General features: G+C 48.4%; 1 protein-coding gene across 6 annotated transcripts in view; it reads left to right on the plus strand.

The window, feature by feature from the left end:
* NTRK3 (neurotrophic receptor tyrosine kinase 3) overlaps positions 1–25,252 on the plus strand; it is a gene marked incomplete at its 3' end in the record, with an annotated part of 369,901 nt that overhangs the window by 88,876 nt on the left and 255,773 nt on the right. For all 6 annotated transcript variants that reach the window (XM_082619630.1, XM_082619631.1, XM_082619632.1 and 3 more), the window contains exon 4: positions 23,512–23,580. In XM_082619630.1, coding sequence (XP_082475756.1) covers positions 23,512–23,580 — 69 coding nt within the window. The remainder of the gene's footprint in view (positions 1–23,511; positions 23,581–25,252) is intronic.

Consider the following 25,252-nt stretch of genomic DNA (forward strand, 5'->3'; position numbering starts at 1 on the left):
TCCTTCCAGTTTCAGCCCAAGGATTGGTTGAAAGCTTTCTGTGACCCGCCCCCCCCCCACCAACCGCCGCCATAGATGCTGTTCCCATCACTCTTCTTAGGTCCCTGTTCTTTTTCTTCCATGGCACCTGTCTCATAAAATATACGTTTGAATTTAATAATTATCTTTCAATTATGTGATGTTTGTTGTCCCTGCTGGGCTGAAAGCTCCCTAAAGATAGGCATCCTGCCTCTCTCCTCTGCCACCCAGTACCCAGAACTTGTCAAGCACTGGCATGTGGCAGACACATCAGTGGATGAATGAACGGGTGACTCGATGGAAGAGCTGCACGGTCATTTGTTTCCTTTTTCTCATTGGGTAGATCCAAAGCCCAAAGGCCTTCAGGGCAATAGAAGGCTTCTGCCTTTGAGAGGCTGGACAACCTCCCCGATGCTCGTTGAGTTTGGTTCCATACTGTGTCCGTGCCGCTCAGAGCCAGTTGCCCCCAGAAATGCCTGCTCCACAGGGGAAGTAGGGGCGGACCTCACTCACCCACCCAGCCACCCCAGTGTTTTCCTCCAAGAATGAAAGGGCACCTTAGTTCCTCGTCCTTTTCCATACCTGGAGAGCCCGGCTGTGGCCCAGGGGGCAGGTAGCTTGTCCAGCTTCTGGGGATGGTTCTGGGCCTCATGTATCTGCAGCTCTGGACTTTCTTGAGAATACCCTCTGACTTGCCCTTTCTAAGGATTAGAAGAAACAAGATATTTTATGCAAGGGCACCCGTCCAGGCGGCAGTGGGGCTGCCCTTCTGAGTGCCAGCTGTCCGTCTGCGATCAGGAGCCTCTGCCGATGCCAGCAAGGGCAGTGTTTGCAAAGCGCAGCCGTGTGCTCCTTATTTATTGTGAGGAAAAGAAAACAACTTAAGGCCTTGTAATTACACAGCCAGACATGTTCTTAAATAAAGCTTAAGCACTCAGAACTCCAATTAGAATATTAATAATTGCATTCCCCGCAGCCTTCTCTCTTTCTACTCTTTCCCTCTCCTCCCATCCTTCATTACTCCTTTTCCCCTCTGTCTCTGTCATTGGTGCAGGTCTCTGCTGGGACCTCAGCAATCTCTGGAAAGCCTCACTCCCCCGGCTATGACTGGGCATACTTGCGAGCCCAGTCTTTTTAAAGATCATCAACAGCATTTCTTTCCTTTCTCTCTCTGTCTCTCTGTCTCTCTCTCTCCCCCTCCCTCCCTCCCTTCCTTCCTTTCTTTCTTTCTTTCTGCATTGGGTCTTCATTGCTGCGCGTGGGCTTTTTTCTCTAGTTATGGCGAGCAGGGGCTACTCTTCACTGCAGTGTGCGGGCTTCTCATTGCAGTGGCTTCTCTTGTTGCAGAGCTTGGGCTCTAGGCATGTGGGCTTCAGTAGTTGTGGCATGCAGGCTCAGTAGTTGTGGCTCGTGGGCTCTAGAGCGCAGGCTCAGTAGTTGTGGTGCACAGGCTTAGTTGTTCTGTGGCATGTGGTCCAGCTTCCCGGACCAGGGCTCAAACCTGTGTCCCTGCATTAGCAGGCGGATTCTTAACCACTGCGCCACCAGGGAAGCCCAACAGCATTTCTTAAGTGATTTCAAAGGCATGGGGCTGTGCTAAGATTTTCTTGACTACCCCCTCCATCCCCATTTCTGTTAAGCCTTGAGAAGAGGGTAATGTTGTGTTGAGGACACGAGGATTGGAGTCATTCATAACTGGGCTCCATTCCCAGCTTGACTGCTGACCAGCTGCAAGACTTTGGTCAAGTTCATCTAATCTCTTTGAGCTGATTCTTTCTCTGGCGATAAAATCATCTCCATCATAGGCTGGTCTTGGGACTTGGATGAGGTAATGCATTTGAAGTCCTGACATGTAGCAAGTTCTTTCCAGATATTAGGTCTTTTCTTTGCTATAGCTCTAGATCATACCAGAATTTTATGGAGTTTATGTCTGTTGTCCTGGACCCACAGTTTCATTGATGTACCTAGAACATGCTAGGCACCTAATAGGTCTCCCCAAGTGTCTGTGAAATGCGTTGGATCTGTCTTTGTAGGGCCCTGAAGGTGGACATAGAGAAGGGCTGTCACTGTTGTGCACGGTTTACTGTTATGAGAGGCCCAACGACATGTTTCCTCTTATGGCTACTGCCCAATTCCTTGAATAATATGCTCTCATGACCAACATGGCTACAGTGCTTTATAAACCACTTCTCAAAAATACCATCTTATTTAACATGCAGTGTTAAGGTGAAGTAGCAATTACTGTCATCCTCATTTTATTGCTGAGGAAACAGAGAGTGGATTACCCAAGGCTACATAGCTAGAAGCAGTGAAGTGCGGATCAGGACCTGGGTCTGACTCCAAGCTCTCTGTCTTTTCTGCTACACTGGGCTGTTTCCTAAGTCAACGCTGACCCCCAGGTGGGGACTCCCCTGGTTTCTGGACCTTGGGGTCTTGATGCTGCTCTGAGACTTACCATAGATTCATCACCACCTGCTCTTTCTTTTAGTTTCCTTTCCTGTGACATGGGAAATACATACCAACACTGGTTTTACTGGCAATGTGATAGTAGTTGGATCATTGCCAGAAACTAACTCCAAAGTAGTTTGAAAACATATAGGTTAAACATACAGGTTAACGTATAGGTTAAAAATCTATATTAGATGATTGTATGGATGATGCTATGAAGGGCCTTGTTAAATGCAGGTAACAGGTGCTCTGGAAATGTCTCCCTGTGGCCAGTGCTGTGACTTGGGGGAGGGAGGAGGAATGGAGTTACTAGACAGGATTTGGTCCAGGTACAGTTGAAATGTTCAATCTAGTTGGGAAGATAAAATTAGCTTTCTTAGGCCAGAGATGCCAAAATGCTAACATCTGCTGTTTAGTGCTGACCATACCAGGCAGAGAGATTCTTGTATCCCAGGGATGCTGGGGAAGGATTCAAGAAGGACATGGGTCTTAAATTTGTCTTTGAAGGAAAACATGCAACATTATATAGGGAGAGGGAGAAAACTCATAGGTTGTGTGTGTGTGCATTTGCAAGCAAACAGGGAACAAAGCCAAGAGAAAAAGAGAAGAAATATTTATCGTGCTAAACTCTCTACTAGGCACTCTTCCAACAGTAATCCTGCTCAAATAAGTAATATTCTTCCTGTTTTACAAATGAGAACTCTAGGGCTCAGAGAGGTTATGTATCTTGTCCAAGGTCACATAGCTAAAGATATGCACTCATATCTATAAATTGCTTCTGAACTCATGTTCTTTTTGTTGTATCATGGTGCAAAGGCCAGGTCATCTATCTGAGGGTGGTCAGGAGCCCAACTCTCCCAAAAAGAACATAGGAAGATTGTTTCTTCTTGTCAGAGAAACTGGTATCTCACTACCTCTCTTTTTGTTTACCATGTTCTCAACCTCCATGTGTCACTCCCTGGGGATTCAGCACCATGGCCAGAGCCCAGGGAGCCCTCTTGGGCACATGGGCTGTGAACAGCTCTCCAGAGAGAAGCTCCCGGTCCCTGGCTTCCCCCTTATCTTCTCTCTAGCATCATCACAGCCACTGACCTGTGACCTTAAGAGCCACGTTGCACTCAGGAAGAGCTTAGTACATGTGGTGGACAGGTGGCCTGCTCTCAGCCATCCTGCCCAGTGGGATCCAGATGTAAACGGGAGGGGATGTGAGAAAGGCCTGCTCCTCCAGCCTCTTCTCCTCCCAGGCCCCATACAGAGGGAACAGGGACTGTGCTTTATGACAGGGGTGCCCTCAACTGGGGCATCATCTATGACCATGAAGTTGGGAAGGGAATGGGAAACTGGAGTGGGGTTCCCTCCTCCAGGACAGAGCCCCCAGGGTCTGTGTCCAGGATTGCTGTGCTCAATCCCTTTAGCCAAGACTGTTCTGTTTCTGTTGAATGGGGGCCCTGAGCAAGTGCATTTGTCATGTGCTTTCTCAGAGGAATAGTCAGAGGGGACAAACTGTGGGAGAAACAGCAGAGCAGGCTGAGTTATGGTACTGGTGGGTTTGTCCTTCGCGGTGACGTGCCTTCTTCATTCTTGGAAGGCTTTCACCTGAATATGCAAAACAAAGTCCCAACTGGAGAGCAAGACAACTTCCAGCTGATGAGTGTGTGCATAAGCACAACTCATACAACACACACAGGTGCACACTATGGTAGTGTGTTAAAGGCATGGATGCTGGAATCAGACACAACGATTCAGGTGCTATTTTAACATTACCAGCTTTGTGACCTTGAACTAGCTACCTAACTTCTAAGCCATGGATTTTTTTTAATCTGTAAAATGAGAACGAATCATAACAATAATGTGGACCATAAAAGGTTTTGGGGAAGATTCAATGGACTAACATCTTTAATATCTAATATCTTTAGTATTAGTTCCTATCAAGCACTCAATAAATGTTACCTATTATTTCTATTTCTCAGAAAATTATTTGTTTCCCAATTTTCTTTAGTTTATTGACATGATTATTGTTAATGATTCTGGAAAAATTCCCATAGCAGGGAAAAATGATTAACAGGTTAATTGATTGTTTGCACTTGTCTTTAAAGCTCGTGGTTTAAATTAAGCTGAGGTCAGCCATAGTAGTGCTGGGATAAGAAGGAATTAGTTGAGTTTGGCACCCTGATCAATGCAAGATTTGTGAAATTCAGACCCTTAGGTGAAATGTACCTGCATGCTTTCGTTGAACTAACAGTGATTGTGATCAAAGTGTGAACTACGTCTTCCGTCTTCCGCTTTGTGAAAAGAGCTATCAGCAGAAAGGCAGTTCACAAATGCTAGTGTGGATGGTCACCCCTGGGAGTGCCAGCCTTTGTCAGGCCCAGGCACCATGTGCTCTTTCCCTCTGTTCCTCTTTCTCTCTCTCTCGTTTCTCTAAGTCTCAATTTAAAGTGCCTCGTCTCTATAGGCGAAGGCCCTCCCTTCCCAGTTGAGATTCCATCCTCACGCAGCCTGGGGGAAGGTGAAGAAACAGCTCCTTGGAGGTCGTTCCACTCTACACGAAACCAAGTGGAGTGAGGGGCAGTTCTGGGTTCCATAAATTCAAATGAGATAAGAGTTCTTGTCTCATCTCTTCCTTCCATAAAAGTCCCCATGGACTCGGCCAGGTCTCTGCAGGAGGGAGGCCATGGGGAATAGGAACGAATGCTGCTTTTCTCAAACATTTTTCAGAATTGGACAATAGAGACCAAAAGACTGTGCATGGTATAAATTACAGAAAACAGTGGTGTAATGACATTGTTTGGTGAATAAATTAAAGCCCTGAGTCAGGAGGCCAATAACAGAGAGTGAGCAGGCAGAGAAGTCTAATTAAAAAGAGAAAAGAGATGTTTTCAGCTGATACTGGAAATGAGACCAAGATGGCGGTGGGGTGGCTGGATGGGGGCAGCGGGCCTCTTCCTATGGCTGTAGTTCAGCAGAGAGGATGCAGCTGTTATAGGTAATCGCACAAGGTGAGAGGTGAGGCCAGTGCTTCTGAAACTGAGGAGGAGGGAGAGTGGAGACCCGGAGAATTTTAGTAGAAGGAAAGCCACATGAGCTTTGGAAATAGAGAGAGCTGTAGGTTCCTGAACTTCGCACTGATTTAGAATAAGTGGGGATGGGAGAGGTCTGTGTGAAGACAGATGAGAACCTGGGGAATGAGGAGGGGGATCAGGAGTGAGGTTGGGTGGCTTCGGGGTCATGGGCTTCTGGGGATCGTTCTGGGTCTCATGTATCTGCAGCTCTGGACTTACTTGAGAATACCCTCTGACTTTCCCTTTCTAAGGATTAGAAGAAACAAGATATTTTATACAAGGGCACCCGACCTGGGCCAGCTGACGTGCATGGACATGGGGGCCGTGGCCAGGCTGACTGCATCTCACCACCCTGTGGGATGAGAAAAGGTTTTAGGCAATGGAAAAAATTCGAATTCTGAGCCACAAGCAAACCTTGTCGGACAGGTCCCCTTTCCCAAATTCTTCCAGAAATGTGGTCAATGAAGAGGTTTCCATGGAGGAACGTGTCTTGTTCACCCCATGCACCAGTGCCTAGCATTGCCTGGCATAGACTAGGTACTAAATCAGTGTGTGTTGAATGATGGAGGGGGTGGTGTTTGCCTTTTAATAGAGTAAAAGCTGGAATGAGACTAAAACTCATTTTGTTTCAAGAATTTGCTCATCTCTTTTGTTCTGTGCTGTAAACCAACACCTAGAAGAGGGCGTGGCACATAGTAGGAATTCATTAAAATTATTGTCCAAACTGGAATGCTCTGAGAGCAAAAGAGGAACTAACTAGATGGGATTCTGGGACCACAGATATGAACTGGGACTGCTTGGGCACACCTGGCTATGTGGTCGCCTGTCATCAGTACTTATTGAATGAATTAATCTTGTATCCATGCAGATATTTAAGGGAAAGTGAAGGTTTTGTGGGCTTTGCCTCCTTTTAGCCAAATGACTTCCGCATATCCTTGGGTTCATTCAACAAATATTTACTGAGCACCTACCAGGTATCTACCAGGTATATACCAGGTATTCTGCTTGTATCAGGGACACAAAGAGACAGAGGAAAACCATGATTTTACTCTAAGGATGCCCACTGTCTAAAAGGAAGCCAGACTGTTAACAGACATTATTTGACGCTATGACAAGAGCTAAAGTAAAGGGAAGGACAGCATGCTCTGGGAGCCTGTGCGTGGGGAAACCAGTCATCTGGAGGTAGTGGTTAGGAAAGCTTCTTAGAGGAGAGATATTTCAGGGAGTCATGGAGGATGAGGAGGACTTTGCCAGGCATTCTGGGAAGAGCCAGATGTCAAGGAAGGCTGTCCCGGGCAGAGAGCTTATTCCAGACGCTGGGAATAGAATTGTGAGTAAGACAGTGGGCCCTTGACCTCACAGACTGTATGGACTGTGTGCCATCAGATAGAATATCATCTAATCCATCAGGGCTGTGACAGGGGAATTATGGTGTGAGATGGGAGGCTGGAGGCTTGCTAGGTGCTGACCCTGGCAGTGCACTAGGTAGGGAGAGAGGCTTCCAGATCCTCAAGTAGACTGTGAAGGGGGCACTGATGCGCCCCTTTCAGCATCCTCCCTCCCATATGGTGATGTGAGGTAGCTTTCACCCTGCCCTCCTTCCTCTGCTATTGTTGCTGGGCAAACAGAGTGGCCACAGGACTGGACCAGGGCAGCCACCGTCCATGTGCAGAGGTGGGAGATCCAGAGGTCTCCCTGGGCTGCCTGGAAGTCTCAGGATCCAGAGGAAGAGGCTGGGGTGGGGGGGGAGGTGGTGGGTAGACAGGAAGCCAGAGCAGGAGGGATCTGGGGCGTTGCTTAGATAAGGCCCATCTGCCTCCCCATCCAGAGTTTCTGAATGTAATATTAAAATGTTCCTAATTATTTTCCTTGGATGGGTTTGCTATCCTGATATTAATTATTCTTAAAGGTCAACAGCGCTCTTTTGAATCCCCTTCTGTTCTATCGTGTAATCAGCTAATTAATTGGAAACCATTTAGCAGCGTCTGCCGAGCGCGTTGTTGGGTGCGAGTTTTCTTGTTTTGCTGCTCCCGCAGTGATGGTTCCCTCCACGTGCCTGTTTTCTTCCAAGAATTTGGGAACTTGAGCGTGGGCTGCACCCTTCATCCCTCCCTCACCTGATGGACCCCCACTTTGCTCACAGGAGCTTCAGAGGTGTCATGTCATCAGCTTTTGTCTTTGTGAGTCTCTGCGAGTAGCAATAGCCCATTTCCATCGAGGACCTGCATACGCTGGGCACTGCAGGGAGTGTCTGCATGTATTAATTTAATTCTCACCATCTAATGTGGTAGAGATTTTGCTCCCATTTTAGAGCTCAGCGTGGTGAAGTGAGCCATCCAAGAATTATATAGCTAGAAAGCGGCTGAGCAAAGATGGAACCTTCTAGAAGCCTTCTATCCTTGTTTGCTAGGATGCTGGTGCTTCAGAGCATCTGGGAGAGGAGACTTGGGTTGCTGCGGGAGAGTCTTAGTCGCAGGTGCTGCTGGTTCCTTACAGGTACAAGCATTTGATATGAGACGGGAGCCCTGTTAGTTCTTTATTGAGCTTCCATTTTGCTTGCTGTCTCTAAAATCTGATGTATGCAGAGGGAACTCCTCAGCAGCTTGAGGGCAGAGCAGAAGTGGGAAGCAATGCTTGTGGGTCAGAATGCATCCAGCCCCTGAACCCTGTCAGCCCCCCAGCACTACGCAGTCACATTGAAAGGCTGACCTGTGCTAGACTCATTGGCAGCTCATGTTTGTTCCAGCTCAGGTCTCCTGCCCACGCCTCTCCTGGAGATGGGCTCCAAGGTGCTCCAAGCCTGGGCATGTTATCATGTGTATGACTCTACCAGACCCCTCCCTGCCTGGGCTCTGGGCTGCCCCTGAAGGGAGAATACAAAGGTCAGCTCTGGTTGACGGTTCTCCATGCTTTTCCCTGGTGCTAGCAGATGGCTCTCCATCCTCTATGGCTTTCACACATAGTCTCAGTTAGCTCAGGGGACACAATGGGAAATTTGACTCGAATTCCTTTTTCAGAGACCAGGATGTCAAGTCCTCCCAGATATGGGGTGGGGAGGGTTTTCCGAATTCTGCTTAGGAAAGGTAGGATCCTGTCCTAGGGGTGGTGACAGGTGGGAGACATTGGGAGCACCCGAGGTGGAAACCCCAGTAACACAGCTCCTCCTGCTGTGGTAAAGAACACAGACTCTGCAGCCAAGCTGCTGGGGTTCAATTCCTGGTTCCCCCAGGCAGCAGCTGCTAACCCAGGGCAAGCTATCTAACCTCCTTGTTCCGTGATCTCCCCTCTGTAAAGTGGAGATGAGGACAAGGATGCTGATGATGATGACGATGATGGTAGCACATGGCTGGTGGGGTTGTTGCAATGTTTTTTTTTTTTTTTTTTTTACATCTTTATTGGAGTATAATTGTTTTACAATGGTGTGTTAGTTTCTGCTTTATAACAAAGTGAATCAGTTATATGTATACATATGTTCCCATATCTCTTCCCTCTTGCGTCTCCCTCCCTCCCACCCTCCCTATCCCACCCCTCTAGGTGGTCACAAAGCACCGTGTCATACAGAGTGAAGTAAGTCAGAAAGAGAAAGACAAATACCGTATGTTGCAGTGTTTAATTGGGCTCGTGTGCAAAACCTTTAAAAAGCGCAGGCCCAGAGCAAGGACCACTGGGCGTGTGAGCTCCCATCATTACTACCACCTGCAATACCTCAGCCACCCCAGCGAAGCATTGAGTACCTACTCTGTGCCAAGAACTTGTTTTGGGCACATGTATTAATTCATCTTAATCCTCCAAGCTGCTCTTTAAGCCTTCTGCTTATGACTTCTGTGGTTAGGATGCAGAGACTGAGACCCAGAGAGGTTCAGTCACTTTTTCAGGGCGGGTCACGCAGTTCAGGAGGACCAGAGCCAAGCGTCTAGTCTGTCTGTCTGGCCCCAGAGTCCGGGCTGTTTATCACTACACCGGTGGTTCTCACACGCAAGCCTGAGTCAGCATTCCCTGGAGGGCTTGATACAACACAGGATGCTGGGCCCACCCCAAGAGCATCCGACTCAGCAGGCCTGAGGTGGGGGCCCTGAGAATGTGCATTTCTAACAAGTCCCTGGTGATGCTGGTACTGCTGGTTGGGGACCACACTTTGAAAATCTCTCCCTACCCGGCACGATGCGGCTTCGCAGAGCAGTACAGCGGGGATGTGATTAGGTTCTCCATCACACGGCCTGACTGGGCTCTTCCTGCACTAGATCAGCTGCCCACGCACTCCTTTTAAAAATTCATCTGTTACCCAGTCCCTCACATGATCTCCGTGTCTGAGCCTCCTGGCCAGTCGGGGCGGAGGAGAAGGCCCCGAGCGCCAGTGGCATTCATGTGTCCTCCTGGCCTCTGCCAGGAGGGAGGCAGGCAGCGTCCAGCTACGGCTCTTTATCCCTGCAGACTCTGGTCTGAGAAAGGGGAGGGACAGGGAGGCCTGAGCTGCTCCGTTTCAAAGGCACCCAAAGCCCTCAGGCCACTGTCAGCAAAGTCGGCTGTGTTCCGCCCTGGCTACTCCAGAGAGAAGCCTCAGTCAACCTTTTGGCCCTAGTTGATGACACTGTTCTCCAGGCTTCTCGTGGGGACCCGTCCCCGGGCAGCCAGGAGTGTGGCCTTCGTCAGGAGGGCTGGGCGCCGTCGTTTCTCCCGGAGCGTGGTTCTAGCCCGCTGTTGCCATGTGCCTCCTCCGTCTCCATGCCTAGCACCACCCTCTCTGCCCTTGCCTGGGTGACCCCTTCACTCACCAGGCTCCCTGGCCCCAGCCTTGATCACACTCCTCGGTTTGGAGCTCTGGTCTTACTATCTCCCTCGCTCTTCCGCTGCTCCCTTTCCGCAGGTCCGTTTCCCCCACGGCAGCCTGGACTTCCCTCGCTGCCTCTCCCTTTCTCAGATTCCTAACCCTCCTTCATCCTCCAGGCCCACCAGACACGGAGTTCCAAAGGGCCCCCTTCCTGGAGGGACCCCACCACGGGTTTCCCTAAAACAGTCTCCAGGTGGTAACCCCGCATCCTACACTCAGAAATCCTGCTGAGGAGGGGCCGGGGGGTGGGGTGAGGGAAGCAGACAGATTCATCCTGCAAATCCAGGAGGCACTTTGGGCAGCCAGGGCCCAATCTGTTCATTTTAGTCAATTTCCAGTGTGGTGACAGCCCTTCTCCAGACTTCCTGGTGGCACCTCCCCATTGGCGATCCTCCACCAAGTTTCAGGCGGGGATTGCTAAGTCCCCTTCCTAGCTATGAATAATGACATTTGTTCCCAGGAGCCCTCGTAGGAATGCCTTAACTCCTGACAGAGTGCCTCTTTACATCTGGACACATGACTGTTTTATTCTCTCATATATGTAGGATCGTGCAACCTTTTAGGACAGAAGGATTTGATAGGAACCAAAGTAAACTCATTTACTAGATTTCTCTAGATCTGTGGTTCTTGAAGTAGGGTTCCCAAACCAACAACATCAGCATCCCCTGGGAACTGCCTAGCAATGCAAATTCTAGGCCAGACCTACTGAATCAGAAACTCCGGAGGGAGGTGGAGCCTGGCTGTCGGGTTTACAAGCCTCCGGGTGATTCTGATACCCAGAGTTGGAGAAGCTCTCTGTGATGCTGTTCTCAAATCCACACCTGGCCTGTGTTTCTTCAACCACTCATCTTGAAGGAGGATTGGGATGCAATGTCGGCCTAATCAGATTTCTTTATAAAAAGGCCCAAGGCAACTTTCTGCTCACAATTCTGTTGTTTTTAAGAGAGCCATAGATTTTCCTTGAATCCCAAGAGTAGATCTCAGAATGAGGACAGGTGCCTGGCCTGGCAGACAGGTAATTAGCAGGATTATGCTTTCTGTATCTTGAAGAGCAGCATGGCACTCCTGCCCGTCTCCCTCCCCACCTGACTTCCCTGGACTCAGGTTTCCCTGGCCCTGACCGCACCCTAGGCAGTTGCCTGAGTATGGCCTGCACCAGGCTCACCTCTGTTTCCCTCCTCCCTCAATAGTCCCCCCATCACTTTTAGTCAGTAGGGTCGTCCTTTGGTATCATCTGGGGGGATTGGTTCCAGGACCCCCACCAGATACCAAAATCCAAGGATGCTCAAGTCCTTTATCTGAAATGGCGTAGTACTGTCTGCCCTCCGTATGTGCGGGTTCCGCATCCACTGATTCAACCAACCGTGGATTCTATCCACGGTTGGTTGAATTCGAGGATGCGGAACCCGCAGATACAGACGGCAGACCGTCACTGTGGTTTCTCGATTTTCCCACGGATGCTCTCACAGATGGTCTCTGCATCTTTGTTTTCCTCTTGTCATGACAGCTCTGGAGTAAAAAATGAGTGTGAGGCTTTGGTCCCATCACCACGTCATCCTGCATGCTCCAGAGCTTCTCCTGGGGCGGTAGGCTCCCCGAGCCAGGCTGGCTCACTCTGTCCCTGAGTGGCCACTGCTGGGAACGCCTGTGTCTGCCGGGCTGTGCCCTTCTGGGGCTTCAGAGACAGCTCGTGTGCTTCAGGGCAATTAGCTTTTGGTTAATTTGTCTGAAAAGAAACTCCCAGGGAACAAAATCCCCAGAATAATCTCAGTGACACTCAAGGTCTGTTATGAAGCAGGTGAGTGAAGGAACAAAGTTGACTTTAAGGCCTTTTCTGGGGTTTGCGGCCTGGCAGATATCCAGATGCAGGTTGATCTCTGACCAAACCTCTGACTCTCAGGCCTCGGGGTGAGGGCTGCTTCTTCCCTGGACCTGTGGGAACTTTGGGCTCTGCCCAAGCATGTGAAGGGTGGGCTGTGACGGGCAGGGGCACAGACACCAGCACGTCTCCAGGGGAGGAGATGCTACCTGTTCTCTCATTAAAATGGGTTTCCATATTATTTTGTTGAACTGAGATTTTGTCAGTGTTGAATTAGGGGGCATTGCCTGGGCCTCTGGTATTTGTTTTAATGGGCTTGGCCTGTTGCAGCTTTGGTGTCTGGAGATGAGCAGATAAGGGGAGAGACGCCATCCACGAATGATGATAGATTGTGTTCATTGAGGGCCAGGCCTTGTACCACCTGCTTTCTGCACCCTGTTTGCCATACCCCATTTAATCCTCACCACAACTCCAAGGACTGAGGCCCAGAGAGGTTAAGGAGCTTACCCAGGGTCACAGAGCATGGAAGTGGCAGTGGTAGGACCGGCCTCCAGACCCATGTGATGCAGAAGTTTTGTGGGAATTTTCGGGTGAACTTGCTGCACATTTACTGAGCACTCACTTACTGGATTCCAGGTGCTATCAAGGATATCACACTGAAAAGAAATGGTTGCCTTCAAGAAAAGCAGTCTGATGGGGGAGGCTGACACATGTACAGCTGCCATTCAAAGCTGGCAGTCTGAGACGTGCGCTGTGCTCAAGGCCCAGGAAGAATGCAGTGAGAGAAGGAGGAGGGAAGAAAGGTTTCAGAGTGCATGGCACTGGCCATACGTAGAGAACCACTTAAATGTACCTGAAGCTGGGGAGCAAGAACACGAAAGGTGTCAAAAGCACGGGGCAGTGCCAGGAGAGAGGGAGGAGTGCCAGGAAGCTCCAAGGGTACAGGCAGCCCGCTGGGCGATACCCTTTTTTTCGTGGTTGGTCTTTAGGGTTGTTTATGGGGAGGGGATGAAGGATGGGGGAGGGACTTGGGTGGTGAAAGAGTATATGGGAACAGGAAGTTGAGGTCATCGTGTGAAAAGATTTGAACTTCAACGTAGAGTCTGGACCTGATTAGGTGGGCCAGGCATTCTAAGAGTCCAGTAATCTGTGCCCAAGTCTGGTCACCCATGCATCCTTCTCCACCCCCCTGCCCCCCAGCATGTGGCAAGTCCTGTCCCCTCTTTCCCTTCCTGTCCTGAGCTTCTCCAGCCCGAGAGGACACTGGTAGTCACTCAGGGAGGTTGCCGTGGACTTGAGGACAACTGGAGTGATTTCTTTCCGTACAACAAGCTATGTGACTGCTTGATTGTGGGACAGATTGGCATCTGGGGAAGAGACACCTGATGACCTTGGTGAACTTACAGTTATATTTCTCCACCTGTTGGCTGCTCCTCTCCACTGAGGACCTCATCAATGCCTGGCTTTTATGGATGCTCTAGGCCTATACCTTCCAATAGAGTAGGCTTGGCCACCTGTGGCTAAGGAGCACTTGAAATGTAGCCAGTCCAAACCTAGAAGTTCTGTGAATGTAAAATACACATGGATTTCAAAGACACAATACAAAAAAGAAAAAAGAATATGAAATAGCTCATTAGTATTTTTTATATTGATCACATGAACTGATGGTATTTTGTATAGACTGGGTTAAGTAAAATATATGAACACAACAAATTTCACCTTTTTCTTTTCACTTATTAAAATGTGACTCCTAGAAAATTTTAAAAAGTATGTGTGGCTTGCGTTATTGACGAGTGCTGGTCTAGCTCAGGGACTGGCATACTTTTCATAAAGGGCCACATACTAAATATTTTAGGCTTTGTGGGCCATTTGGTCTCTGTCACAACTGCTCAACTCTGCTGCTTTAGTGCAAAAGTGACTTGTATTTGTTTTCTATTGCTGCTGTAACACATTACCATAGACTTTGTGGTTTAAAAACACAAATTGCATGTCTTCCACTCTGTGGGTTAGAGGTTCCACATGGGTCTCACTGGGCTAAAATCAAGGTGTTGTCAGGGCTGGGTTCCCTTCTGGAGGCTCCAGGGGAGAATCCGTGGCATCGCATCTTCCAGCTGCTAGAGGTCATGTGCATTTCTTGGCTTTTGACCCTCTTTGCCTCTGTGCTTTCTTCTGTGTCTCATCTCTCTCTGACCTCTCTGCCTCCCTTTCCCATGTTTAAGGACCCCTGTGATTACTTTGGGGCCACAGGATAATTAAGGATAATTTCCTCCTCTCAAGATCCATACTGTTAATCACATCTGCAAAGTCCCTTTTGCCATAGAAGTTGACATATTCACAGATTCTAGGGATGAGGCTGTGGACATTTTGGAGGACTGTTATTCCACCTGGGCCATAGATTTAGACAACGTGTAAATAATTGGACGTGGCTGTCTTATAATAAAACTGTATTTACTAAAACAGAGTGCTGGCCCACAGGCCATAGCTTGCTGACCTTGGCACCCAACGATTAATGAATCTGCACACAATTCCAACGTGATTTTTTTTCCCCACACCACCAAGCAGTTCTGGGACACCAGCTGGGTGTCTCACAATTCAACTCAATTTTGACATTAGCTACCCAGAGATAGCATCAGACTCCACAGATTAAGGACTCAGTCCCACAAGACCACCCTCTACTACAGGTGCTAATCGCAGCTCCAGGTTGTCACCTGGGCTTCTGACCAACCAGCTATAAATCAGAGGTTCCATGACCCCCTCCTTGGGTTTGATCAATTTGCTAGAGTGGCTCACAGAACTCAGGAAACTCATTTACTCACTAGATTACTGGTGTATTACAAAGATATTAAAGGATACAAATCAACAACCAGATGAACAGATACAAAGGGTGAGGTCTTGAACAAAAGAGCCTCTGTTCCCGTGGAGTTTGGGGCCTGACGCGAAGGGAAGTGTTCTGGTTCCCCAACCCCTGTCCTTCTGGGGCTTTATGGGGGCTTCATTGCCTAGGCACAATTGATTAAATCATTGTCCATTGGTGATTGATTTCCTTTCCCCTCGAAGTAAATCGAGGGGTGGGAATGAAAGGTCCCAACTCTCTATTCATGGTTGGTTCCCCTGACAACCAGACGCCCATCTTTAGGGGATTTCCGAAAGTCACTTTATCCTCTGAAGCAATTTTAGGAACTGAGGACAGGACACCGAGTGTGGTAAGAAAAGGGGCTCCTGTTGTTCTTATCCTTCAAGAGAGTCCAAGAGTTTGGGGAGCTGTGAGCTATGAACCGTGGATAAGGACCACATATATACTTCTTATCACCATGATCATTTCTCTAAGTATATTATGTGGGGTGATATTTTTGCTAGAATTCCATGGAGGAGGTTCTGTGAGCCAATAAGCTTGAGAGATTCAATGGGTCAGATCCTTCATTTAGTAAAGGCTCTGAGAAATTCTGCAGTAAATAAGCCTGTTTAATTTTATTTAGCACCACATTTTTCAAGGAACATGAAACTTTTTCCCTTGTAATACCCATTAATATACGGCAGATCTCAGATTCCTAGGAACATTCTCTGGGAAACCCTGGTTTAGCTCAGCCCAGGGCCTTGTGGAAAAGCTGTCTGCAGTCTCCTGATCTAAGGTCAAGACACCAGTCACGTCACTCGAGATTTGATTAGAGAAAGCATTTTGGCTTCATTAAAGTTCATTAAATGAGCCATCCAGTGTAATTTAGCTGAATAAAAATGGCTCAGATGGCTTTAACCCACACCCCCTCTTACAGCAATTTAATTGAGGGAAAAGCAAATATGTCAATGATGTAGAAAAATACTTCTTGGCCTCCAAGAGGGACACAGGGCAGCAGCACCTGCTACCTTGTCACAGGCGCTGGATTTTAAGGGGCTGGCTCAGGGGGGCCCCTCGGGGGTGGGCATCAGGCCTTGGTGGAGAGATGGCCTGGAGCCTCCTTCCTTCCCACTGGTTCAACCTGAGGAGGTTGATGGCAGCCACCCTAACTGCTCCTCATGGGGGGCCGCAGGCATCTTCGGTTTGGGCTGATATGCACAAAGTCCCAAGTTCAAGATAATGACGTGTAAGTTCCCTGGTTCTCGGAGAAGCAGGGAGGAGACTGTCAGCCTTCTCCATCTCCATGGTTTGTTCCTTTTTAGCAATTCTCTGTGGGGTCAGTGCTGCATGAAAGAATTCTCCTTTCTTGACTTTTTTTTTTCCAGGTCCTTCAGAAATTTCAAAAGAATCTTGGCGTGACATGGCAGGGGAGGGAGTTGGCTGTCTTCAGGAAGAACGAGGAGAGAGTTCTTTCATGGGGAAAGTTAGAAGGGGAGAGACAGACAGCTGAGGAGGTGTTGGGTCTTCAGGAAGGAAGAATTGCATCTTTCTAATGCTGCCTTCGTGGATGGAGGAAATCATATTTACATCATGATGTTGGCAGCCAGCAAGCCACAGCCCCCATGGGAGCTTGTGAAAGCAGGAGGGGCTGGACCTTTGTTGTTCTCTGGGGAGCCATGCTTGCTGCTCTGAGCCCATATGGTGCTTAGAATAGTGCTTTCTGCAAGCAGCAGCGTGAATCCTCTAGGAAAAGTCAGTGACCATGGCATTCACCATTAGGATGCCAGCTGAGCATACCTTTGGGTCTCTGTGTTCTCTCATAACCATCTTTTGCAGCAGGAGACTTGCGTATGCCCAGCGGGGAGCTGACTGAGTGGATGGATGCCATGTTGCATCTTCATGGCTGCACCCTGATTGGGAAGCTCGTTCCCTAGAGCGATGGGACATAGGCAGAGTGAGGGAGGGACTGAAAATCATGACTTTGGAGGCTTTCAGGAATCACAGTTGGGCAGCCAACTGTCAGGACCTTGGGGCAAAAGAGGGGCTGAGGACAGGTATACTAGTTTGCTAGGGCTGCCATAACAAACAGTGCAGACTGGGTGACTTAAACAACAGAAATTATTTCTTCACAGTTTTGGAGGCTGGAAGTCCAAGATCAAGGTGTCAGCAGGGTTGGTTCCTTCTGAGGCCTCTTACCTTGGCTTATAGATGCTGACTTTTCCTCGTGTCTTCACATCATCTCCTCTGTGCATGTCTGTGTGTCCTAATCTCTTCTTATAAGGACACCAGTTATTTCGGACTAGGGTTCATTTCAATGGCCTCCTTTAACCTTAATTACCTCTTTAAAGGCTCTGTCTCCAAATACAGTCACATTCTGGGGTCCTGAGAGTTCACACTTCAACATATGAATTTTGAGGAGACACAGTCCAGCCCGTCATAACAGAAGATAAAACCCAAGTGAGAGGGACTAAGGAGATACAGAGGTGGAGTGAACATCCAGGAGTGGCAGCGGGGCCAACCCAGCAAAGGTCTGTGGTGTGGACAGGGGAGATGCCCGACTGAATGGTGCCGGTGGGGCAGCCTGGCTTAATAGCACAGGAATGACAGGGCGCCTGCATCCAACAATCCCTTACACACTCCTCAGTGTTCTAAGACACTTAAGTCCTAAGACACAGCCTGCCCCTGGGCCTGCCTCTGTTGGTACAAGAGGAGGTACTTCCAAAGTCAGCCACACCCTTAATCTGGGAAATCCATGGTACCTTCTTCAGGCTCACTTTGTGGATGGGAATCAGTGTCTCCTTCTCAACTGTCAGCCCCAAAGGATGCAGTGTGTTTTGGGGCAACAGAGGGATTCATCTGGTCGGCTTCTCTTGGCTGCAGGGTCCATCTCGAGTGACCCTCTTGTTGGATGGTAGGGTTCCCAGGGTAGAAGGTGACATCCTTCCCAATTGTGGGGCCCCATCCTGCTGCAGTTGGGCACTCCCTTTAGGAGGGCCATAGGACTGCTTCCCATCCTGAGTTTCCCCTTGTTCACCACAGGGCTAATGCAGGAGGGGCCATCTCAGCCTGTTATTCCTCAGGTTCAGAGTTTGGCCACCTGTGTGTCTGGCTCCCTGTTTCCAGAGGACCCAGTAGCTGCATTGCCATGGTTCATTACTCTGGGCCCCAGAGTCTGGGCTGTGAACGAGCCAGTAGTTCAGGACAAAATTAACGGTTTTGTTTGGTTGCCTCAGGTAAGGGATACAGGGGCAAGGTCATGGAGCTTGATTTTGGGAAAGTGTTTGATGCATCATCTCTTAATATCTTGCTCACCAAATTACTTCCAACAGTCAGGTGACTTGGAAACTGGCCATTGACTCAAGCACAAGTCAGAGACGAGTGATAATGGATCCGTAAGGGAGGAGGCTCAGGGCTGCGGTGAGGCTCAGAGGTTCTTAATTAAACCTTTGTCTGGTGAGGGGGGAAACTGGCTCATCAATAACTGATGACAGGTGAACTCAGGTGAGGCATCAGCTAGAAGGAAAATCAGGGGAAGTGAGTTCTGAGTGGGTGTTAAGTCAGTTAAGGCTCCCTGCCTCGTCTTTCCCATCTGCCCGGCACATGAGCAGTTATAAATGCCTCTGAAGGCAGGATGGCCAGAGGTGTGCCCTGCTTGCCTTGTTGGCGGTATATGTTTGCCTTTCTCGTCTTTTGTCTATTTGTTTGTCTCTGTGGCTGGATGCTTCTATCGTGTGTCTCTGGCAGGGTGCTGTGTACGGTTGCCCAGATTGTACGCACTGCTTTCCTCCTGGGACTTGTGCAGCACAGCGTCTCTGTCTCTGGGGACACACACTGGGTTGTGAGTATGTGTACCTGGGCGTTTACATGTCTGTGTGTCGGTTGCAAATGTTCCTGGGTATGCCTCTTGTGGCCTGTTGTTGGAGTCTTCACGTTAAGGCTACTCAGAGCTGTTCATCTTTCATTGGCCACCTCTGAGCCCGTTTCCTCATCTTTGCATGGAGATAATAGCAATACCCGTCTTGTAGAGTTGCTGTAAAAATTAAATGAGATCATGAATGCAGAAGTGGGTAACATAGTAGCTGGTGCTTGGTAAGCCCTTGATGAATGGCAGCTGTTGATTGTGAGATGGTGCAGGGGGGCAGGAGGGGGTGAGAGAAGGAGAGTATCTGGACTGCAGAAGGAGAAGGTGGTCTGTACACCACTGGGACCGTCAGGGAGGAGGGAGGGAAGAGGGCAGTCGTGGACAGAGCCCACGAGTGTTGCTGTGGCCGCTCCATCTGGCCAAAGAACTAGAGGAATCCGGAGGGGCCCTTTCTCCTCCAGGTGGGGCTTGGTGGGTGGGGGGAGGGTGGGGAGAAGCTGCAGATGAGACACCCCTGAGAGAGCCGGAGCCCACCTCCCCCTTACCAGGTGTCCCAGGCCCCCTCTCCCCTCTAACTTGTAATAAGGAGATAATGCTATTTCTTATTCTTTATTTGCCCAGAATGCCTGTTATTTTCTTTCTTTCAGAATCCAATTTTCTCTTGACATTTCTGCCTAATGTAGCAAAACATGACCTTTGTGAAAGGACATTGCTGGCAACCCGCTCCCTGCCTTGGGCCCCCCAAGAACTACTGGCACACTCCTAGGCTGCTCCTCCCTCGGAGCTGGGCAAGGCTTCCACTTCCCCGGGACCACTCCTGTGTCCCCGCCTCCTCCTTCCGGCCGGGGGCGGGGCCGGCGGTGGGGCGTGTTTCCCAGGGTTCAGTGCGTCTGGCGTTCCTGGCCGCCGGCTCTCACAGGAGCTGCTGCTCGGCTTCAGAACCAGGGGCTTTGTTCCAGGCTGCGCTGGAGTCAGGCAGAGAGCTCAAGGCCCCTGGGCCTTGTCTAACTTCTCCTGCCCCTGATGCTGTTGTGCGTAGACAGTAAACCAAGAAAAGCAAAACAAAACAGAAGACTTCTATCTGGATGAGGTACTCACCTTTATTGAAACATCATAGCGGCTCATGGTAATGGAGACACATAGAGTGGTACTGTGAAGCCTGTTATCCTTGACCCCGAGTTCCAGCTCCTGGTGTAAGGTCAGCGCCTTTGTTGGGCGTACGTGTCTGATCCCCTGCTCCTCCCTCCCAAGCAGGAGTTGCTCTGCAGGGAGCTGGGTGCCTGGGTGTCCTCAAGTGGCCATCATGCAGTTCTTCTGTCACCCTTTTCCTTCCGGTCAGTGGGGGAAGGAGGCCGTTTGTAGGAATAAGATGCGCCATGGTTAGGGGTTTTGTGAAGCTGAGCATGTGGATGAGTTGAGGTTTATAGGCTTTTAGTGAGAGCCTGTGTTGTCACACACACCAGTGCTCTACAGTCCTGCAGAGAGGAAGTGGGTGACAGTATGGGGCTATGGGAGGCTCTCCTAGCAAGGGCTGTGGGCTTAAGGACTCTGAAAGGAGAGAGTGCTGGGGACTGGGGAGAGAGTGGGACAGTAAACTTGGGTGATACCTACTGGACACCTTCCCTTCGCCCCAGTCCCCTGCACCCCAAGAATGGGGTCTTTCTCCCCCACACAGTCATGGGCTGTCACCAAAGGCAGAGCTGCCTCAGATGGGAAGGGGAAGCCCTATCCCATAGCTTGTCCTTGTGTTTGAATATCTGCTCCTCTGATGAGCTGTGTCTACTCTCTGTACCTCACCCAGCCTGAACTTCTCCCCTGAGCTCCAGACCGACGCATCCAACAAGCTATCTCATCTCTCTTCTTTGGACGTCTAACAGGCATCTCAAACTTAGTGTCTGCAAGGGGGAGGCTCTTGATCCCCACGCCGCCCCCCAGTTGGGACCCCTTTGCAGCCTTCCTCGGCTCACTAAATGACATCACCACTCTCCTGGTTGCTCAAGTCTCCCTCCTCTGCCCGATCCAATCCCATAGGAAGTTCTGGCAGCTCTCCCTCCACCACCTAGCTTGAATTCCATCAGCTTAATTGTCTCTATTCTCTCTTTTTGCCTGGAATACTGCAGCAGCTCCTAATTGCTCTGATGACTTCCAGTCTTGGGTTCCTATTTTAAAAAATGGTAATTAGATGATGCCACGTCCCTACTTAAACCCAGCCAGTGCCATCCCGTTGTTCCTTAAAGTAAAATCCGGGTGGGTTACCTTGGCCAGCAAGGTGGGTGTGGCAGGTCCCCTCTCCTGCTTATCCTAGACCACTCTTCTACTTCCTTCCTCACTGGGCCCTTTTCTGGCCCCCTTGTCCCTCTCAGGCCTTCGCACTTGCTGCTCCCACTGCCTGGAACACACCTTCCCTGGCGCTAGGCTCTTCTCACTCCTCTTCTCAGCTCCGACATCCCCTTCTCAGAGGGTATTTCTGGAAGCATCTTCTGACGTAGCCCTCTCTCTCTCCCACATCAGTTACTTACCCCACTTTGCTTATTCCCTTCCTTCTGCTCATCACAAACTACACTTCTTTTGCTTATTCATTTGTAACATGAACATAAGCTCCAGAGGGACCTTATCTGTCATCCACCCCCTCATTCCTTAGTGTAGCCTATATTCGGCTCTCAACAAATATCTGTTATAGAAGTCCTCTAAATATAGGTGTACCTGTAAGCATATGCATATGGGTATAAGCAGGAGTCTGTGTTTGCGTTTATTACCTACATGTTTAATGGACATAAATACACACATGCTTATACACACGTGTGTGCATGTGGATAGGTATTTACCTAAGTGCAATTCTTACCGCTCTCCTTTCTCATCACTAGATAAGTACATGGTTCCTGGGGTGCCACTTCAGCTCTAGCCGTCTCCAATCGCTGCCTTGAAGGGCTGTTACCACATCAAAAGTTGTTTGTTGAGGGGCTTCCCTGGGCGCAGTGGTTGAGAGTCTGCCTGCCGATGCAGGGGACACGGGTTCGTGCCCTGGTCCGGGAAGATCCCACATGCCGCGGAGTGGCTAGGCCCGTGAGCCATGGCCGCTGGCCTGCGCGTCCAGAACATGTGCTCTGCAACGCGAGAGGCCACAACAGTGAGAGGCCCGCGTACTGCAAAAAAAACAAAAAAAAAAAGTTGTTTGTTGAGCCTGGCAAAGTAATAACCGTGGGTGTGTTTCTTCTTTTATTCAGAAGACTAATGACTATTCCTTTCCCCTGTACATCCTAATGAAAAAAAAAAGCCATTAGGAGGAGGACAGAAGTGTGAACAAAAAGGCTGATGTCTTGATCATTGATGGACAGGATTGCTGAGGGAGGGACTGGCTTGAAGGAATTGTAGGTGACCTGCGGAGTATTTTCGACTTGTGTGAATGTTAAGAATGTTTGTTGAGGGCTTCTCTGGTGGCTCAGTGGTTAAGAACCTGCCTGCCAATGCGGGGGACATGGGTTTGAGCCCTGGTCTGGGAAGATCCCACATGCTGCAGAGCAACAAAGCCTGTGAGCCACAGCTACTGAGCCCACACGCCTAGAGCCCATGCTCTGCAACAAGAGAAGCCACCACAATGAGAAGCCCACATACTGCAACGAAGAGTAGCCCCTGCTTGCCACTACTACAGAAAGCCCACGTGCAGCAATGAAGACCCGACGTAGCCAAAAATAAATAAATAAACCTATTTTTTAAAAAAAGAATGTTTGTTGGTAACAGGGCACAATAGTTTCACTTATGCAAGGTGAAGGAGTCCTAGATATCTCTAGTACAGAGTAGTGCATAGTTAACAATACTGTATTGTACACTTAAAAATTTGGGAAGAGGGTATGTCTTCCGTCAAATATTGTTATCACCAAAAAAAAAAAAAATAGAGAGGGAAGAAACTTTTAGAGATGCCAGTTAAGTTTATGGCACTGTTTATGGCAACCATTTCACGAATGTATATTATCTTCAAACTCATCAAGACATATACATTAAATATGTACAGCTTTTTTGATAAGTCAGTTATACCTCAGTAGCTAAAAAAAAAGGGGGAGGGATAAATTAAGAGCTTGGGGTTAGCAGATACAAACTACTATATATAAAATAGATAAGCAACAAGGTCCTACTGTATAGCACAGGGAACTATATTCAGTATCCTATAATAAACCATAATGGAGAAGAATATGAAAAAGAATATATATATATATGTATAACTGAATCACTTTGCTGTACAGCAGAAATAAACACAACATTGTAAAACAACTCTACTTAAAAAAAAGAATGCTTTCTGGTTTGTATACCTTATACTCTGAGAGTTCTCTGTCCTCCTGTAGAAGGGTGGATTTAAAAAGGCTCTCGAAAATTTTATTGTGGTGAGAGCATATGGGAGAATGACCAAGAAATATTTATTTATTTATTTATTTCATTTGATTTGTAAAACCTTGCCTTTTAAAAGGTCTCAGCATCCTCTCCAGACTTGATCTGTAGCCTCGACTAACTGTCAGATGTACTGTTAGCCGAAGGGAGCAGTGGAGAAGAACAACAAAGCCTGGCTCCCATGAGATGACCACGCTTACTACGGAGAGCATGACATGCCAGATTCTCCTTTAATTTCCTCTTTATTTGTCAATCTTGCAGAAACCTGTCAAGTAACCGGCTCACCACACTCTCATGGCAGCTCTTCCAGACGCTGAGTCTTCGGGAATTGTAAGTTCAGTTTTGAAGACTGTCCCAGTCGGTGGAGTGATGGTCAAAGGTTGGGTGGAGCCACCTGAAGCTGGGAGTACACCTGAAGGGGCTCCTTGGGTTGGATTATGTGGGTGTACCATGTTCAGTGAGAGTGAGCCACCCTATCCCTTGATTTCTGATGCTCCTTCTGGGTGCAGTATATTTCAGAAGATAGGAATCTCATCTCTTAGCAGGACCTAGTTTTGTGATCTGTTGGTAGTTAGTAATAACATTTATATTTATATATATTTATAATAATAAAGATAATTTATCAAGTTATAATAACATTTTCAATATATAAATAGATTATTAGGTGTGCTTTCATTTACATGGCCTTTGATTTATCATCACATGTCATGGGAGGTAGGTATTATTATACCTCCCGTATAAAAGGTATCTCTACACTTTCAGGTGAGGGTTCTGAGCTCCAGAAAGGCATGTGAAACACAACGAAGATCACATTTCTAGGGACTGGCAGAACCAGGACTTGAACCCAGGCCTTTGATTTCAGATTGCATGTATTTTCCACTTCTCGTGATCTTCTGTCAGCCTACTTGGCTTGAGTATGGACATCCTGGAGGGACTAAGCCCATATATTTATTCAGTCTGCTTGTGGACTGCTTAGATTTGCTGCATTCTGAGGCTGATCAATGTACTCCTACCCCAGCCAGCCATTTTGCACAAACACACATTGGATGGATGAATGAAAACTCATGACCACTGCTGGAAAAAATAAGTCATGTTGATGTGTGAGTCATCAGGGTCATCTCTGTGCATGAAGGATGGCATATTATGTTGAGGGGACAAATCAAGGAATAAATTGAAAAGGAATTGAGGCATGGATAGAGTTAGGGAGTCAGGGTTCCAGGGACACTGCTCATGTGTCTTCCCTTTTACTTGATGACTCAGATCCAAATTCACTGAATGCAGATTGCTTTCTATCCTTTACCAAGAGGCAGTGAATGGCCTTGGATCCCCGCCCATACTGTTGGCCTTTCAACTTGTTCTCCCTCCACCTGGTAAGACCTGAGTTCAAGGATGCGTCATAACCTTACCTTTTCTGACCCAGTTGGTCAGGAAGGGGAATGTTTACATCTCATGACAGTCTTGTACATACCCTACTCATCCTCATGGACCCAAGTGCCTACATGATGCTTAAAAATGCCATTCCAGGGATGGGAAGTACAGAGATGGTCTCTGACAGTGTTGGAGAGTTTAGGACAAGACTGTTGTGGGTTGCTTTCCTGCTTTAGGATTTTGCCCCTCCCACCAGGCTTCTCCTCTGCTATGAGCACAATAGCTCTAGTGATCAGAGTTCTTTAGTCATACATGGCTGCCATCCAGCTGTACTCCAATAAAAACTCCTACCTGAGCTTGGAAAAAGGTGCATATGTACTTATTTTTTTATAAAACTCCTACCTGAGCTTGGAAAAAGGTGCATATGTACTTATTTTTTTATAAAAAAAAATAAAAACTGGAAAAGTGGACAATGTCACAGATATCTCAGTGTCAAACTGTTACACTTGATGCATTGTGTTCATTCCCTTCTTTGTAGGTGGAAAAGATGTTAGAGGTAAATTAACATGACTGCTTTGATCACCACTAACACTGATTTCTGAGATCTTACTCCGGGCCAGGCAGTGTGCCAAGT

The sequence above is a fragment of the Mesoplodon mirus genome, assembly GCF_964341445.2.
Source record: "Mesoplodon mirus genome assembly, chromosome: 4".
In the NCBI taxonomy this organism is placed as follows: Eukaryota; Metazoa; Chordata; class Mammalia; order Artiodactyla; family Ziphiidae; genus Mesoplodon; species Mesoplodon mirus.